Source organism: Heliangelus exortis, chromosome 1 (assembly GCF_036169615.1).
Source record: "Heliangelus exortis chromosome 1, bHelExo1.hap1, whole genome shotgun sequence".
NCBI classification, from domain to species: Eukaryota; Metazoa; Chordata; class Aves; order Apodiformes; family Trochilidae; genus Heliangelus; species Heliangelus exortis.
This window is the reverse complement of record NC_092422.1, coordinates 16857907-16877822: the sequence shown is the minus strand read 5'-3', so window position 1 is coordinate 16877822 and position 19916 is coordinate 16857907. Positions and strand designations below refer to the sequence as shown.

The window sequence follows — 19916 nt, the reverse complement described above, 5'->3', positions numbered from 1 at the left end:
TTTTTTTTTTTCCCCCTTTTTTTTCATTCAGCAGATAACTATTCTATCCTAAATTCTGCTCTGAATTCTTTTTCCAATTATCCCCCAATATTCTGAGCTAGGCCTCTAGTAATGCTGAAAGATGAACATATGTTTAGCAGTACTGGAAAGGTGAGTAGGTCCATTGGCATGAAGTCTCCATCCAAATTCTGCTACTAAATGACTGACACTGCTATTTAAACCCAGGGGTTTATTTAACTTTTTAAGAAAGCAAAATGAGAGGAAAACACCTCTTAAATATGAATTAATGTGTTAAAAATGAACAGATATTCTATAGCATTTTTTATGTTGAGAACTGTTCCAAGGTACTCAGAATGAGCAGTTTTGTTGTGCAAGTAGGAACACAGCTGTCTATAACTCACAGCTAACTTTTATGTTGCTCTTATTTTTTTTTTTCTCTTACAGAACAAAAACAGCCCATCAATGAGGAAAATTAATTTTATTTTTTTTCTCTAAAAGCAGAATCCGTATACATCTTTTTTTTTGTATGGTTTAGAAGGTGGTTTTTAAGATGTGAATAGTCACATCACAGAAATCACACAGAACAACAAGTGAAGGAATGAAGAAGACCCAGCTTGACAATTGCTTTATCAAGTAGTCTTAACATTATTTTTAACTAATGTTTCTGCTGGAGCTGACTTCACAACAATATTAAAATCTCATCTACTAAACACAAGTATAGAGACAATGAGGGATAAAAAGAACTACGAAACACAATTATTGCTGCTGTATCTGCATTTCTGTTTCCTTGCAAGGTTGTAATTTGCTGGTAAAACAGGTTTGAAATATCAGTTTCATTAAGAATGTCACTCAGGTAAACAAAAAGTAACCAAGCAGCCAACCTAACTTGGCAAATTAGACTTCATCTGAGACCAAAAGCAAAAGCTGGTTTATAAAAAGCAGAGAGATTTTGTTTTACAAGGTGAAGAACAGATGAACACCTTTGAAACACTGAAAATGGATGTGCTTGACATCTAAAAAGATTTGGTTTGGAGGTGTTCCCAACCACCACAAAGTGCAAGCCTGGCAGGATGGCAGTTCCCCAGCTGTGCTCCAGATGTGCTCCTCAAGGTCCCCAGCCCTCCTGCACTTACACACCTTCCAGTTTTACTCAGCTCTTCTCTACCACCACTAAAATTGGCCCAGGTGAGTACCTGTGCTCACAGGGGGGGTGTGTAAGGGTTGAAGGGACTGGGCTCTTCACTGGCTCAGTCTGAGAGAAGAGATGGGAACTATTGCAGTTGTTAAGAGGTAAAGAGTAACAAACACTTCAGAGTCCAAGTTATGACAACCCTTTAGGACATGAAAATGGGAGGTGAAAATTATGTAAAGCATCCTTGCAACTCTAAACACCAGACTGTATTTGACAGTGCCTGTAGAATAACATCTACTACATACCTCACTTGTAGCAGTACCACCTTGTAACACACTGCAAGGAAAACCCAGCCTGAAGCAGGATGATTCACATGCAAACAGATGTTTCACAGGTGATAAGGTGACCAGGTCACCAAGTCCTGATGAAACCTTAAGACAGATGAAATGTATTCAAGTACATCTAAAGATGAGGTCTGAGCATCTCTCATGTTACCTGGCAGAAGGTTAGCTGGAACAAACATTTAACACAGATGATTTTAGGATTAGTTACATGGTTAGTCTAAACAATGTGCACATACATATTTAATTTGAACAAAATTATTAAACTATGCTTCTCTAAAATTTACGGAGTATATAAACCACACAAGGATGTTTATAAAACCTCAGCCCTTTTGTAAAAAACAAAAACAAAAACAAAGCAAGTTTTGTTTTGCTTAAGTTTATATCTATTGTGGGTTTTTTTTCAGCAGTTCCTATGATAAATAAAAAATATATGATAAATGAGCAGATCCTATGATAAATAAAAAATATAAACAGCACTCCACCATGGCCTTATAATGCAAGGAATAAATTAGCAAGAGTCACATTGTAAATCAAAATAAATAATTTCTAAAATATTTTTATTTTTTAAAATGGTCTCTTTAAATTGCACAGTATTTTAAACTTTCAGTAGCAATGCAAAGTCAGTTGGGTATCTTTCGAAATGCTCTGGACATTAGGAAAGCATTGTGTCTCACTTTTCCAGCTTTACACAGTGAAAATACCTTGGTCAAACCATCAACTGATAAAACTCATCCACGTTTTGGTAGTCTCATACTGCAGCAGGATGCTGTGGGATCTCTCACCCAGGGTGTTCAGTCCTCTGGCACTCACTTTGCTGGGGCAGATGCCCCCTGCTTTCCAGTCCCAGTGAGGTACTCTGGTTTACACCAATAGCTTTGATAGTCTTTGAAAAATGTTCACCATTAACTACAACTTCCACAGCAGAAGGTGGTCAAGAGCTCAACAACAGTCCACGTATTTCAAGGCTGCCCAAGTCCCCTCCCAGGGTCTCAGCAGACTGGCAGTGCCTTCTCTCGGGGGTGCCATGGGAACACATCAGGATTTGGGCTCTCCCAGAGCTATTCTGCAGTGGAAGCCTGAGCTACAATTCAAACATACAGAAGAAAACAGTGACACCTGAAAAGATATGATCTTACCTCAGGCTACCAGCAGTAGTCTTAAACCCATTTGCCAAGTGTATGTATGTGTATGTATGTACACTCATATGCACACATACATATTAAAAAAAAAAAAAAAAAAAAAAAAAAGACAAGAAAGTGATTAATACTGTCATAGCCTGGGCATATTTAGCTCCAAGTTAGGTATCCACGGGAGATATTTAAAAACTCTAAATACTGGAAACACATTGTTTGTACACAAAACAGTTGTGGGCAGATGCCTAATGTAAATGTGCATTCAAAATACTGTGTATCTATATCCTATCACTGACCTAGCAGTAATAGCTTGGGACTGTATCTAAAAATACGGAGTTTCTGCCAGGGTTCAAAGCAACTTTTAAGTACTGAAGACAAAGGAAAGTGTTGTCTTCCTCTTAATGGTCAGACAGGCCTAACTTGAAGATATTTATCCTTCACTGCAATTCCAGCATTTAATTGGGACAAAGCCAGTGTCACTGAACCACCTTTTACTGTTTAAGGAACATGGTATGATATGGTTCAGTTATCTGCATCAATGCAATTACACTGAAAAATTGAGTATGTGACCAGTACCATTGCTCTCATGTTTCTTACAGGTATCCTCTCTATAGGCTGTTGATCTCTTTGCTGTGGAGGAGTTCACGTGCAACCCCCCTAGTTCTCTCCATTATCACAGCAAAACCAAAGAAAATATCAAGGCCAGTATTTTGTCCACAGTAAACCTGGTTTACCCAACATAAGAGAATCCAAAGGGAGTTAACATTTCATTGCACAACATTAGAACCAGCAAATTGATCCTGTTCTTATACTTTTAAAGCATTTTCAGTGCTTGAGCTCACAGGGCAGAACCTATTACAATAATTCTCAAGCAGTCACCACAGTTTCAGGGATTCAGTGCTGCATTAAACACAGGCAGAGGCAAACAATACTGACAACCCAGGCCTGGGCACTGCAGCTCACAGTCCCATCTCTCTCCTTACACCATTTCAGAATGTGGCTGTGCCTGCTGATCCAATGATCCAGGCCAGACTGCTACATGTAGGTAGTGGCAAGCATTCTGATGCTCACGTGACAGGGACAAAGATGAAATGCCTCTATTATACACACATTTCTGTTCATGCTTAAAGGAATTCAACTTTTGGCTGAAGTAAATTCCTACATAAAAAATAAATGTAGAAACCCATTAAAAACACAAATATAATAACTGCATTACTAAAACAGCTGCATCTACACTATGGTGTAGTACTTAAGTGTAATTCCATTTAAAAAGATCTTAGTGTACAACTAAGATGAGACCCATTTGCCAGTCCAAACCTCAGCATCAGCGTTGCATCGATCTCTACATTAAAACATGCCCTACGGATGGCAACCAACCAAATCCAGGGAAAAAAATGTTGCCACAGGTGAAGAAGTCCTCTCCCTAAACAGAAAACGCAGGACAGACGGTGTAGAGCCCCTCTGGTACTGCCGCAGGGACAGGCAATGGCAGATCCTGCAGCACATCAGCAGCAGAAGCTGCACGAGCACCACGTCCTGAATTGGTTTGCTGAACATGGTTCAGATTATTGGATATGTCTATATGCACAATGCTCTTTAGAAGCATTTGCTGTATACCCAAACCCTACCTGCTGCAACACACGGTGTCGCACAAGTAGTGAAAACGTCTTCGTATTCAAAGGTGCTTGGACATAATTTTCAGGCAGCATTTTACCTTTATTTTAGTGAGTTCCCACTACGAAGATTTTGGAAGGAAGAAGATGCCAATAAGCTCTTTTTTTCTTTTTAATATGTGAAATTGAGACAGACACCTAAATTAATACCTACTTTTACTTGCCTAAGTCTATCCTATGTCTGAAATCCCTACTTTTTAAATAAGGGATAAAATGTTGCCCAAAAGACTAGTTATAATTATACATTTGTGTTTCTACTAAATCTACAAATCAAAATAGTTCTCAGTTAAAAAGATACAATTTGTATCAACAGTAAAAGGTACTTTCTGGTTCTTTAGGGCCTTACTTTAGATTCCAGCAAGTGTATAAAAACTATCAGCAGTAACAGTGTAAACTAGTGATTTTTTTTTTTTTAATACTGAACATTGTTACAATGGATGGAAACCTAAAACTGTTGGCAACTGACTATGTCACATAAGTACATCTGATATCAATTGCAAAGTCTATTTCTATTTTAGATATATATATATATAGAAAAGCTTACGAGGTGCTAGTAAAACCCATGACTTAAAACCAGAAATATCCCTTACTAATACTAAACCAGACTTACTTTGTCTGTTTCTAAAACTACACTATTTGTGGCAAGAATCAGGCCTACATAATGCAACAGGCCAAAAACTAACTTCAGGAACACATATGGTATCTTCTCTCCCCACAATCCTCCCCACCCCAACTGAATCAGAAAGAAAGGAAAAAAAGTTTAAGTTATCCTTTTGAGCTACAATATCATTAGTATAGTGCAGTTAATAAATGTTGCATATCCTCAACACACACAACCTTTTCAGGCCAGCCTTGATAAATAGCAAGAAAAAAAATCAAACAGTATCTTAAATACAAAACTTGCATTGAGATAATTAAATTCATTTAAAAACAGGTAAATATTTTATGAAAAGCTTATTTTATCCAGTACACTTGTGCAGCAATACAAAGACAAACACCTATAACAACTAAACAAGGCCCCTTTTTACTGACCAGAAATACACTGAGCTAGGTAACCACGTGGGAACTGAAACAGGGTGGCCTGGTTTGGGCAGGTTCTGGGTCTTTGCAGCTTCTGCTAGGTTCAAAGGGGGCTGCAAACTCTCAGCACCTTCAAAAATCAGGCAAAAAGGTTTCTACCTTATCAATAAATTAAGTTAAAAAACGGGTATTTTTTTTCCTCCTCTGATTGCATCTGGTCTTACTAATCAACTGCATCAACAAAACATGTAACTATTTAAACACAACAAAGAAAGCAATGAAAAGTGCCATACTATAAATTACTAATATATTGTTACCCATTTTACCATTAACTGGTAACTTTATTTGTTTAAAAAATGAAGTCAGTGCTGTATTAAATCTTTGTTTCCTATAAATAGATGATTATAGCACAAAAAAATTCACAACAAACCAACAAACAAACAAACAAACATGGTGCTGTAAAAAGTACAAAAACTTGGCTTGAAAATTGCCTGCCAGAAGTAGAAAAATCCTCTTTCTGCAGGTTGTTTTAATATCATGCAGGCCAAGGACAAACATCCAGCAAGTTAAAAAAATGAAAACAAAAATCCCAACAACATGTAACAAGGATAGAAAGTGCTGCATATAAACCCCTGATGCACCAAAGATTATAACCAGAGACTACAGATTTTTGTTTCTTTTAGATATATATATATATATTAATTTAAACTGGAACATTCTCCAGCTGTGAAAATAGCCATTTAAAAAATTTCAAACTAGGACACAAAACATATCTGGTACTTCCGATGCATGGGGCTATACATACAGACTCCATGATACAGTATTTCACATAAACGGATTACTATATAACCTCCTTGCTGAGAAGGAGATCCCAAATGCTATTGTAGCAAACCTCCCTCAGCATTAGAGCTGAGCTGAAAACTACGAGACACCACAAAGATGCATCATCTCTCAATAACCTAGCTGAGATTTCTCCACTAAGATGGCTGCAGCGAGCTGCTGAGCGTCCGTCACGTGAGGGTTCTTCTTCATAACGATCCTCACAAGATCAGGGGGGAAGATGTTGCAGAGATTTATGTAAACCTTCTCCCGGGTGTCTTGGTGCCTCAGAGGGTCTTGAGGGATTCCACAGTAAGGTACACGCCAGGTCTGGTCCTGCTGTTCAGGTAAGCTTTGGAAGGCAAACTGCTCGTAGCACGGCTGCGTGGGGTTACTCGGCAAGGAGTAGGTCTGGCGGTAGCCGTAGGCATCCATCCCGTAACTCTGCCTATCCCAACTTCCAAGCCCATCTTGGCCAGAATAAGGCTTCCTGTGTCTTAATGGAGAGTTATCGTATAAACGCGAGTCTGAAATGCTGTCTATTCTCGTGGACACGAGGGCTCTCCCCAGATGCATGCTCTTTGAATGTGAGGAACTCTGAGATGCGGAGTATTCGTTTGGACAACTCGAACGAGCACCGGCTGCTGGATGCTGCAGATGCACAGCCATGTAGGGAACTGGAGGTTTGTGGTGATGCTTTGGTTCTTCGTGACTATAGCTTTGCACTCGTGTGAGAGGCTCGTGGTAGCTCTGTAGGAAGGGCTGAGTGTTAAGGCGGCCGTGGGGGTGCATATGCTGGCACTTCAAGTTCTCCTCTAGCTGTGGGTCAGGAGAACTCATGTAGGAGCGGTCGCTGTAACCCACGTAGGAATCGCTACTGCCACAGCTAACGCTCCCCTCGCTACTGCAGTCAGAAGCTACAGAGCTAATCCTATAATCTGTGTCCAAGGAGAAGCGCCTTTCAGGGCTGCGTGGACCAGATATACTTAGATTTGAATATGCACTCAGCATAGAGTAATACCCTCCATCCACAGGAGACTCACATTTTGGGTACTGGTCATAAGGCATTGGCGTTCCGTGATTTTTGGTTGCCATCATCACTGTAGGATACTGTCCCTGTGGTCTTTGATCCTGAGGTGGGAAGTGAACTCCAGATGGAAGGCCGTTAGTTAAAGGTGCAGTACTTTGGGGTTTGGCAGCAGAGGAACTTGGTATACTAACTAAAGAAGGTACAGACCTGGTTTCCAATTTGTTTTTGGTGGGAAGCTTTTCCTCCAAGTCTTGATAGACTTGAGTCCGTATACTAGGATCCGATTGCCTCTTTGGAGCAGCACGTTTCAGCTCAGAAGTGCCATCATTTTTAGTGCTACAGGGAACGCTATTGCTTTTTACCAGTCCTCCTTCACTTGTAGTTTTGGCAGCTGTGATTCTGGACATGGCACGAAGTTCATCAGCTACAGATCGCTGAGGCTGATTTCCCCTTTCTGGATGATAGTATTTGCATTTGTGTCCATAGGTACATTTCTTCCCTATTAATACAAACATAATCGAATGAAAGAAAACTTCAACCAAAATCTGTTAATCATCAAACAACGGAAATGCCCCTCATTTAAAGTTTTACTGATTATTTGAAAGAGTTTGCAAATGGTTTCGAACAGGACAGGGTAAGATCTAACATCTCCTCTTTCTTTTGGGGAGGGGAGAAAAAGAGGCCCTGGTAGTGTGCTGTACCAAGTGCTCTAGGAAATCAACCAACATGTCCAGCCACGTTTTAAGCTGAACATTGTCAGTGTATCTGTGCACATTGCTGTATTGGGGCAAGGAGATACACAGGCAGAAAATTTAATAGAAAAGTCAGAAGAGTTGTCAGACTGGCAGGTTTCAGTTCAGTCAAGATGGTGGTGTGCCTGTAGGCTGAACTCCAGGCAGGTAAATCAATTTTCTGGAATAAAACTTCGATGTCTTATGACCGAATCACATTAGAAGGGCTTGCTGGACCCTGCAGAATTTATGTGCAGTTTTTAGATCTACTCCTACAAATCATTAATGAAGTTGCTCCATTAGTAGACAGAAATGTTCACTAACTAGCACTTGAAAAAAATCACTTCAGTTTCCACCATCAGCTCAGCATTTTAACTATTCTCAGGCTAAGACAATAATGTAAAAACCTCTGTTTAAAAGCTTTTATTTTTGGCAGTGTTAAATTGAAGCTGGAGTTGGTCCCTAGTGCCAGCAGTACAGAAAACTGACAAGTTAAGTTAAATTACCATATGGACACGGTTGCTTCTTATGTTCTGGCACAATAGGCTTCTTCCTAAGAAAATTGTCCAGGCTTGGACCATGGCGCCCAAGAGGATCATCAGGAGGCATAAATCTATAAAACAAAAAGAAAAGGTATGATGGAACCAAACAAGCCTTTTCATAATTTCATACAATGATCAAGCACCTCATGACTGTGTCCCACACCACAATGTGCCATGCTGACATTTTTAAACCTGGGTACTTTGAGAAGTGTTTTGAAAGGCCACCTTTCTGCTCCAAGTGCTGCCCAAGAGATAAGTCACAGAAATACACTGTATGGACACCTCTAGGCTGCTTCAGACACCTTCAGTCGAGCTCAGATGACTGCTCTGTGGCAAAGCAGGGCTGCACACACCCCATTCCTAAAGGCAGCAATTTCTTAAAATGCCACAACTATCTTTGCAAAACTGTGTTTATTGTCTGGGACTCTTGCAGCAGTATTTAGACATCAAATACAAATGCCTGCTTGGAAGAGTAGAGTCCCACCTGCTAAAAGAAGCCATCAGTAATAACTTCAGTTTATCTGTATGCTGGGGTATGAAGATACCACAGATGGATCTAAGCAGCCAGTCAAACTAGGGACCTCTTGAGGCTCATTCCAACATGAGTTTTTCTATGGCTCTAGGATTTCAGAGTCTAACTACAGGCACTCAGTGCATCAAGAGAATTGGAGTATTACACCATAGGATGCACCAAGTATAGCATATATGTATATACTTTGGTATACACCAAAAGGAGAAAAAATCAGCATAAAAAGATAAAAAGACATTGTTATAAATAAGCTCTACAAAAAACAGAGTTTGAGTACTTTTAATCAGAAGACCAAATAAGCAGCTATGATCAACTATTCCTCTTGCTTTCCTACATGTACCAAATGACTTGGGGGTAAGACAAGTAATTCATTCAAGTCTTCAAACTTTGCTCAAGGAGTTTAGTGGCACACATACAGACAGCATGACTTACTTGTCATTAACAAATGAATACATCAGCAAACGTTCATCTATGAACTTCTTCCATTCAGGCTTTTCATTAGCTAGATCCCTGTAGTTATCATTAGATACAATGATGCCATCTGACTCAAAGGCCAACTTGACAATAAATCTGTCATCGTAGCACACCACCCTTCTCCCTTGCACTCGGCGGGATGGTGTGAACACAAGAATCTTCTCCTTTTCTAATTTCCGCAAGATTTCTTGATCTACAAGGAATGAGAAGCAGAAGTTAAAAAAGAAAAAGAACCAGAAGAAAATAATGTTTGTTTAATCTCCGAAGACATGAGATTTGAGGAAGAAAATCCACGCATTTTGGACTAAACATGTCTTAAATGGTTAAAGTCCAGCACAAGGTGCCTGAGATATGACATTTGAAGTTACAGTCAGCAGTCTACTGGCAATACATTTTTTTAAAAAACAACAAACAAATAAAAATCTGCTCCACACCATTCTTTGAGACTAACACAGAGGACCTTGTTCATGTAGCTGTGGTTCAAAATAAATTGAAGCCTCCAGGGAGACCTTCCAGACCCTGAAGGAAGCCTATGGTAGAGCTGGAGAGGGACTTTTTACAAGGGTATGTAGTTACAGGACAAGGACTGATTTCAAGCTGCAAAAGAGTAGATTTATATTAGATACTAGGGATCTGGTGACAGTGGTGAGGAATGGGTGGCCCAGGGAAGCTGTGGATACCTCTCCCTGGGAGTGTTCAAGGCCAGGTTGGATGGGGCAACTTTGTCTTGTGGGAGGTGTCCCTGACCATGGCAGGGGGTTTGGAAATGTATGATCTTTAAGCTCACTTCCAACCTAAACCATTCTATGATTCTCTGAAAAATTCCTCTTTCAACCTCCTGGCTGAAAGGGTGGTTTTAAACACTATTGAATGTTTCAGCAAAAGAAGAACAAACTTATGTTCCATCTAGGAAAAAAAAACTCAACAGGAAGAAATACAAGATTAATATTACATATAAACAATGTATTTGACACAAACATTTATCTGCTTAGTAGAAATTGTTCAATATTCTAAATTTTAACCAATGTCTTTGTAGTCACCTGGCCAAGTGGTACATGATGTATAAGAGTGTAATGGAAGGTGATTTTTTTGCCCGCTAAAAAGAATAATATCTGCTATGTGATGATTAGCAGGCAACAATAAGAAAGATGCAGCTGTTGTTTAATCCAAGAAGTTTCTCACCAATACTGACAGTGTAGAACCATCCTCACTTTAGTTGTCTAATACTTGTTAAAAATTCTATGTGTCTGCATATTTCAGGTGCATACCTCTGGAAATGGGAGTACCAGCACAATCTCAAGACAAACAGAAAACAGGCTCCCTACATCCTGATAAGAAAACTGAAGAACCTCTGTTTTACAGAAGATACAATAACCTTTGATGTTCCTCCCATTTTCAAGCTCCATGATGACATATGGCAAACTGATTCTTCATTGCTAGGCAACCAGACAATTCTGAGTCTTGCTACTTTCTTCAAATTTCTTTTGAGGCTTCTTGTCCTATCCATAGCTCTATGAAATGCCTCATTTTATTTCTAAATAGGCAAATCTTTATTACTTAGCCAACACTCTTCTCAGGCACTAGTACAGTGAAAGAGAATGCCTTCAAGAGAAAGACTCCACATTGCTGGTGATGAGGGGAGAATTGCAGTTTCCAAAGATTTTGTGCTTGAACATGGTATGTTCTAGTAGCAACCAAGCAAATCAAATGTGAAGACCCTTCCAGATACTTGGAAATAATGCACATGGTAATGAAATATCCATATTCTTTTAGAAGCCATGGCTGCTACTCTCAAAAGCTTCCTCCCCTTTAAAGGTAGCTGTATTTAAGAAAACCAAACCAAGCAAACCCCCCACCTCCCAAAAAAACAAAAACTCACCACTCCACCCCCCTGAATCCTAGGGATATTTAACCCTGAATTCTCCTCTGCTTCAGCTTTAGGGCAAGGGGAGGATGATTCTCCAGCCTTCACAAAGAATCAATTAGTTTGATCAAGAAATCAATGCATCTACACCATATTTTTTTTTTCACTAATACCTCTGATGAAAAGGGGAACCATTCCCCTTCTGTCAGGATAATGCTTGTACAGCACAGGTGAGGACTCACTGATGCTGCCTGGCAGACAGGCCAGCCTGGCACTATCTGCTCACAAGGAAGATCACCCTGCTAATTACTACCTTCAAACCATTTAGGGGCCAACACTACATGGGTGTAACATTTTTAAAAAATGGCAATTACATTCTTCAACAAATAAACAGCAAAATTAATAGAAAATTTATCAGGTGAGAGGAAAAGAAGGACTTGAGAGAGGGCATTGCTTTGTCTTTTTCCTCTGTGAAGATTTCAATGAAGCTACTACACCACAGATATTCTATTATAGTCTTTCATTTTTAAAGATTTGTTCATTTGAGCAGCAGCACTAATGGTGTGCAAAATATCAAACATCAGTAAAGGCAGAACTGAGCTTACCTGTGATAAGTGCATCAGGTCTTGACTGTTCTTTCCTCCAGGCTGGCACAAACACAGTAACATCCTTGTGGCCTCTTTCCAAAAACCAGTCTACAGCCAATTTGATTCCTCGACAAGAAAATACTTCTTTGTTCCCGTGACTGAAACACACATTAAAATTTCTTATAATGACTTTGCTCTTTGCTATGACTGTAAATGGAGCACAGTGAAACAAGGATCTCACAGTCATGCTCTTCACTTGCTCCGTGGTTTCTAAAGGCACCTGGGAGTCAGTCTGAGCCTGGCCCATATATTATCATTGCTTGCAAAATGGTGTTGGAGAGGGATACTGAATCTGCTGAATATTTTTAACATCTCTACAGAGTTTTGACAGCTAAGGAAAAAAATAAGTAGGGAGTGTTAAAAATCCTCATAGTGCAACCATAAATATGGAGGGTATCAGGCACCCCAAACTTGATGGGGGAATACAGGAGGCCTGAAACACCTATATGAAAAAGTGCAATGTGTTTGGGAAATGCTGTCAGATGAGTACTGAGTGCTGGTGTTTGTGGCAACAGGGGATGAGGCAGCAGATTCCAGCTGCAGGACCTCTGTGAGTCCCATCTGAACAGAGAATGAGAAAAGAGGACTCCAAGCCCAAAGGGTTGGCAGGCATTCTGCAGGGATTAGGGAAACTGAAGAGACTATCCAAAATCTACATGACAAAACTAAGAATTTGCTTAGTATTGCATTTCAGAAGGAGAAATTAATTGTGTATTAAAAAAAACCCATGGAGAGACAGTTCAGAAGAAAGGAATCAGACACAAGCAAAACAAAAGGTGTGCGTCTGTTGTGCAATATCTGTCTCAGTTAAGCTGAGAGACACAATTAGGTCATTTTCTAAAGGCAAATGAGTCCTCAGGCAACTTCTACATCCAGTTTTGGGCCAGACATATTACAAAAGACACAGAGGCACTTGAAAGAGCCCAAAATAAAGTGAAAAAAGGCCTATGGGAAAAGGCTGAAGGAAGTGCATTTAGTTAATTTAGAGGAAAAAAAAAGTCAGCCTGTGGAGGAACAAAACTATCTTCAATATATATGAGGCAATGAACACAGAGGACAGCAATCAACCACTGTAAGTTCATGGAAAAGTTTTGGTAGCAAGGGACTGCAGCATAGCCTCTGCAAGAAAAAGTCAGGGCCTGCCTGTGCTGGCATGCCCAGTTCCAGCCAGCTCCACCACGGAGGAAAATGGAATGAGAGAACACCAAGTCCAGAGCAGGTGGTGCTCCAAGGGGAGCAGCTGTACCCCCAGAGGGATCACTGGAATAGAAATATGAAAGGAAGGAACAGCAGAAACAGCCACGTCCTGGCCCCAACCCCTGTTGCCTCTCAAAGCCTCTCTGCAGGCACCCACTGTCATCTGCAACCATGACAGGGGGAGGGAGAGGTGTCTGGAGTGAAATGAACCTGGGAAAAGGAGAGGATAGATGTTTTTCCTGTGAGTATTATAATGTTTGCCAATTTTGTTTCCCATTATCTGAATCAGTCATTAATAATTATGTTAACTGGCTATAAGTTAAATTCCCCATTTCGAGTCTGTTTGACAGTACTTGATGACTGATTTTCTTGTCATTATTTTCACCCATGAGCTTTCTTGCTCCTGTTCCATTTTCTCTGTTCCATTTTCTTTGTTAGGAGTAGTGTGGCCAACAGGAGCAGGGCAGTGATTGTCCTCCCATACTCGGCACTGGTGAGGCCACACCTTGAATACTCTGTTCAGTTCTGGGCCCCACTACAAGAAGGGCATCAAAGTGCTGGAGTGTGTCAAGACAAGGGCAACCAAGCTGGTGAATAGTCTGGAGAACAAGTCATATGAGGGAACTGGGATACTGGGGGAGCTGGAATTGTTTAGTTTGGAGGAGGCTGAGGGGAGATCTTACTGATCTCTACAACTACCTGAAAGGTGGTTGCAGGGAAGGCGGTGTTGGCCTCTTGCCTCAAGTAAATAATGACAGGACCAGAGGAAATGGCCTGAGGTTGCACCAGAGGAAGTTTAGACTAGATATTAGGAAGAATTTATTTACTGAGAGAGTAAGGAACGGGCTGCCCAGTGACGTGGTGCAGTCACCATGCCTGGAGGTATTAAAAAACTGTGTTGATGTGGCACTTCAAAATATGCTGTAGTGGGCATGGTGGATTTTTCTGGGTTGACAGTTGGACTTGCTGATCTTAAAGGTGTTTTCCAACCATTACAATTCTATGATTCTTTCCCAGTTCTGCTGCTGGGGAGAGCGAGCACTCAAATGGGTGGGTTCCTATGTGCCAGCCACAACTGACCCACCACAGTCCCACTGGGTAAGGACAGAAAAGTTCTCACCAGCATAAGGAACAGTTAAACAATACATTAAAAGCAGCTTTATAACTGAGCACTGGGATGGGCCTATGGATTCTGAGATGTCCCCTCACTACATACTTTGCAAAAAACATCAGATGTCTCCTCTGGGCCAGCCTGGGTTCTCCATGAACAGGAACTTTTGTGAGGTGTCTCCCAACCCCACAGCAATATGTAGCAGAAGAAACACAAGGATGGCAGCAAGCTGTTCCTTTTGCTTGTCTGGCTTTTTGTGTATAGCAAGTAGGCCACGATCTGCTTTCCAGAAAGGTAAAAGAAAATTCTTTCACTGTGCAGTGATTAAGAGGACAGTATGACAATGGGGAGTCATAGGGATCCTACAAGTTCTTCCAACTTGCATGTTTTGAAGGAAAGAAAATCACCAGAAAGTTATTTTAAAACTTTCTTTTTTAGGACCATTCTTTCTTGCTGCACTTAGGGTGCTCAAGTAATTTTGCAATGCATCAAGTTCCACAATAAAAGTGAGAAAAATTCTGACTCATTGTTCAGGTTCCAGAAGCCTGTGAACAGGTGTACAGGTTCACCAGAGTCTAGGTGCTGAGAGAGGATGAGTCCTGGCTAGCACATCTCACAAAGCACCATCCTCAGCAGAGGCTCTGTTGAAGGTCACAGGCCCCAAATAAATAAAAAAAAAATAACAAAGAGCCCACTACCATTATCTGGATTTAAGTGAGGAACTGTACTATTTCCTCTTATGGAAACATAATAAAAAGTAAGATATTGCAATTATTGCTGGCCATAATAATCAAAGTTTGTATATTTCAGTACAGGCTACTCCAAGAGTAGTTTAAGTCCATCTTCAGAGTCTATATAGAGCTATAGTAGAAATACTGTCAGAAGCAAGACATCTATGTATCTCAGTATCTTCTTCAGCTATGATTATAGGCCTCTTCAAAAAACACATTCCCTGTTTTGTACAACACCATAATGTAATACACTATTACACTGTAATAACACTGTAATAATAAAACACATAGCAATATTCTTCCTAGGCATCGGTTTATACTGTACAATTATTTGTGCTTGTCTGTCTGAAAGAGTAGTATCTTTGAGTATTTCATACCTTCCCAGGAACTAGAAACAAACTACACACAGATATGTCACATTTAAAAGACACATGCATGGGAAGTCTAATTGCATCTCCCTGTGACACCACCAAACCAGGACATGGGGTGAGCATTCAGTGCCCAGTGGGCAGCCCTCAGGCCTCCTCTGCAAAGCCTGGTACCAGAAATGATTGCTCATGCTATCAGCAGACTGTGTGCAACCACAAAAATATTGCAATCCATTTTAAAACAGTCAAGAAGGGCTTGTTCCAGCTACTAAATTCCAGTGAAATTACTGCACTGTTACTACTCTAAACAATCTCCATGGTTTCAAATGCATAAAACCACTTTTTGCTCCTGTCAGCGAGTAAGTGTTGTGTTAGACTGCATTTTAGTAACAGTATGTTTGTTCTCTTAAGTCTGGGAGTTAATTTCTGGAATTAAATCCTGGCCACTCTGAAGAAATGGACATTCTTGCCTATAGCTTTCCAACAGGCTGGAATTCAAGCTACCCTTTTAAAAGGCAGAGGAAGGACCAGGAAGTTCAGCTCCTTTGTTTTCTTTGGCTAATCATAAAGACTATTAAACTCACTCATCCAGACCAGAAATTTGAAATACACTTAAACTCCACAAAACAGAAATAGGAAATGCATTACAACATATACTAGTTTTTCTGCACTGCTGAGCAAGTGGATTTGTAGCTTGTATAAATCTTCACTTTTTTCCCACTCCTTTTTAGACACATGCCTAAGCTGGTTTCTGAATGGATACAAATTCCAAGAAGTTTAAATGATTAGTGAGAAAGTCAGTGAAAAAGATGTGCAATTAAAATTTGTTCTTTTCTTCTGTGTTGTTGTCATGTAGATTTGATGCTCTCCTTTTTGTGCTTCATCAGCTTTATGGTACATCGTACGGTGAAGAGACAAATCATGCTGCTGCTTCTGACTTTTTTTCTTTCTGATTAGTTGCAAAAAAGAGGAGAAATGTTTGTATTTTGTTATTAAAAAAAACATTCTTTTGAAAATCTCTTCCGAATTATTGGAAGTATGTGAAAGCTCAGATCAGTCAGGATGACAGCTGTAGCCTGGGTGAGACATTGCTGCAGACTGCTTTGGTTCTGCTTGCTGACTGTGTTTCATCTACCACCCTTAGTGGAAGAAATATAAAGTATATGCCTTAAAAAGTATCTATTTCTCTCTCATACCATGTATGAATGATTCTTTTCATCACCACTTTTATATTTGACCAGTTTATAATTGTGGTTTTATTTTTAATGACAAAAGTAGTATAACATTTCCTGAGCAAAAACTTATCAAGTATTTTCAAGACTAGGTGAGAAAGTGGTAAAACATCTGATGAAAACATTTTCCTTTTTTCTGTCACCTTCACAGCCCCCCAAATAGATTTTCAAGTGACTGTCTTGAAAAGAGTTGAGGTATATACACTCCTAAAGCACTATGTACAGCAGCTGCAAGATCTCTGGCATGCTCTAATGCAATATTCAAACCAACACAGAGCTCTCAGATATTGAAAGCTACAGAAAACATACACATTGATGACAAGAGAAGTTAGGGCTGATGTCTAAAACAATGTCTGTTGCAATACCCATACAGGTTTGGTTTTTTTTACACAACTGAAATCTGGGCACATCAAGGTATTTCCCATATAAAACATTAGAAGCAAGTACAAAACTATACACAAATTTGCCTGGTGAATTTAGAGTAGCCAAACTGCTTTCTCCTGTCAAGTCACAGGACAAAAACAGTGTATAAAGTCCATAGTTTATAGAGCTAAGAACTTCCACCTTGTATTATCTTAGTGACTCAGCCTAGTTTTGCCACTCGCCTCACCCCTTCTATTTGTTTATTAATGAAAGCTCCACTAGTTTCCTAATCACAGAGAGAAGTCAATCCAAAACCCTTCTCAGTAATCCAGGCCTTCTATCAGTCCTACATTTGTTCCTTACATATATATATTTTGCTGCTGACACAAAGTGGATGAAACAGTTCCCAAATGTGTTTGTTAACTTTTTTCCCATTACAAATTACTCAAGTGCTTTGAAGTCTTTGAATTAAAAAAGCCTGGGAAGTTGTAACACTCTCCAAAACATTTCTCATCTGTAGGGATCCCACCATCAGGGCACTCTAAGGACCATGGAAGTGTGGCTGCCAGCCTGACTGCATCCAAGTGCCTGACCAAACAAGAATCACGTACTCAGCAGTGAGAGGTCAAAACAGGCAAAGAGAAATTACACTCAGAGCTGCCAGTGACAATCTCCTACCCACAAGATTGTTACTTGCTCGAGAAATATCTGTATCTATTCCTTACAGTGACTTCTCAAAATAACCTAAGAAACCAGAGAGATGGTGCCACTGACAAACTCCTCAATCAAGGTACAAAGACATAATGTCTACCAAGCACAGCAACAGTCTAAGAAGAGGCCAATGCCAACTGATAAGGCTGATGCCAGAGGCTACTGCTAAACTGTTAGTTTGTTAAAATGCATAAGCAAGTAAATTGGCATATCAAAACTACATATGGCATAGATAAGACAAGCAAACCATCCTTTGTTGACACAATTTGCAGTTGTGGAAAAATTTCTATGTAGACAGGGTATCAGAAAAACTTTTACTACAGCCAATTGACTTGCCTAAGAGTTCACACCTGGGGACAAGGCTCAGTTGCCAAACACAGATGTTTAATGCTGGGTAGGCATCTCTGGCTATCTCATACTTCCCCTGGCTGAACACCAGCCCCTGAAGGGCACTGGGGTCTCTGCCACATTCATCAGGCCTGGGTGTATGTTTTTGATGCCACCACTGATGCCACCAACACTCACAGCTGGAGGGATGGCTGAGCATGAAAGTTGTAAGAAAACTGTAAAGTATCTGCCTTAAGTCGGAGTGTATTAAACTAAAAAACCCTAACCATCCCAAATCAGCATCTTTCTCTCACGAATAAAACTTAGCATGTAATGATTATCTTGCACTGTGTTTTCTCTTGTACAATTAAGTACTATCAAACACTGGTTAAATATATAGGCCAAGGTTTTCCAGAAGGGGAGACAGAAGAGCATCACCTCCATGGCATGAGAATCCTAAGGGTGAAGTTTTCAGAAAAACCTGATTGCACAAAACAAGATTCATTGATTTCAACCTACAAACTCACATGGCTTGTGATCAAAACACTTCAGTTATTTTGCTGATATAATTCCAGAAGTGGTTGTCTAAAAATTGTAATACAGCAAGCCAAATATGCAATGATTTGCCTATTAGGGTTATCTTCATGTTATGCTCTCTGTAAGCACTTCTGACTTTTTTTTTGCCCCTATGTTTTCAGTATATAGTTTTATACACATTTATGTAAACTCTGAAACCCATTATTTTCATTGTTGGCAAACAAAGCCTGAAAGGCACCCAGAGTAGCCAGGTGCTCTGTAACAGAAGCAAATTAGTAAGAAGTTCTATGATTTTGCCACTGTCTTTGTAACCAACAACTGTTCATTATTCCTCACTTCTTGGTGGCAACAAGACTCCTTTGATCCTAGCAAAGAAAAGTATCACAGCAATAACCAATTTTTGGCTATGTCCTTATCCTTGAAAAAGAAAAGGACTGTGCAAATATGCTCCAGTATATTTCTCTCCTCAGAAGGAACTTCCTCTCCTAACCTCAGCAGTAAAGGGAAGTCTTAAAATAAAGAGGCAAAAAGAGAACCTCAATTCCCTCTGCCGCCTCATGTTGAAACAGGACCTTCTCCCCTCCATTCCAGACTGTGGAGGCTCAGCTGAGGAAACCAGGGATGCATGAAGAGCAGGTCCAAGAACAGACTGGAGAACAGACAGATGTAGGGTTGAAGAGCTAATGTTCTGTTTTTAGAGTTCATTTACTTTTGTCTAATTCTGTTATGTAAAGGGAAAACTTAGGTTACCTTAAATCTCATCAGGCTAGTAGTACTACTACTGACTGAAATGTGTTACCCACTTACTATCCTAACCCTGCAGGCTACACTAAGGTCCTGAGTGCATTTTTTGTGAATGGACAGATGCCTTTCCCCACCTTATGAAGCAGAGTTAGAGCTAGACAGTTCTCTGGAAATCTAACATAGGTCAGTGCTCAGGTGTGGCATGACTGAATCTGTGCTCCTGTTCCTTAATCCTGACTCTCAGCTGCAGGAAGCATCTATCAAGCTCCACAGTGGCTCTAAGGGATTATCTAATTTGCTGTTCAGCTCTAATTTTTAGTTTACACATAGAGAAAAATCAGACCCTTCCAATAAAAGACCCCTCCATAAGAGACTTTGGTGTTATTACACTTAAATGTGTAGTTATCTTTCCTCTATGGGAAAAGGATTAACTCAACGTCATGAAAAGCAGGATAATGAAAGAACAAGATCAGACTGAAGCATTGCATAGGAACTAAATGGCAATTCTTCAATCCATAGCTTGCAAAAGCCAACTTTCTGCTATTGAGGTGAAAGGGGGAGTTTGCTTTGTTTTGAAAACTTTAATCACTTCATATTCTTTAGCTGGTATTGGAGTCTGAAACTTGAAACACACAAGATGCTTCTGATCAACCTTTT

General features: G+C 40.0%; 1 protein-coding gene across 2 annotated transcripts in view; it reads right to left on the bottom strand.

Annotated features, from left to right (window-relative positions):
* Positions 1 to 463: 463 nt before the first annotated feature.
* ZC3H12C (zinc finger CCCH-type containing 12C) overlaps positions 464 to 19916 on the bottom strand; it is a 45432-nt gene continuing 25979 nt past the window's right edge. For both annotated transcript variants that reach the window (XM_071735069.1, XM_071735061.1), the window contains exons 3-6: positions 11897 to 12036; positions 9386 to 9620; positions 8389 to 8495; positions 464 to 7650 (exon numbers count right to left, since the gene is read on the bottom strand). In XM_071735069.1, coding sequence (XP_071591170.1) covers positions 6254 to 7650; positions 8389 to 8495; positions 9386 to 9620; positions 11897 to 12036 — 1879 coding nt within the window. In that variant the 3' untranslated portion in view covers positions 464 to 6253. The remainder of the gene's footprint in view (positions 7651 to 8388; positions 8496 to 9385; positions 9621 to 11896; positions 12037 to 19916) is intronic.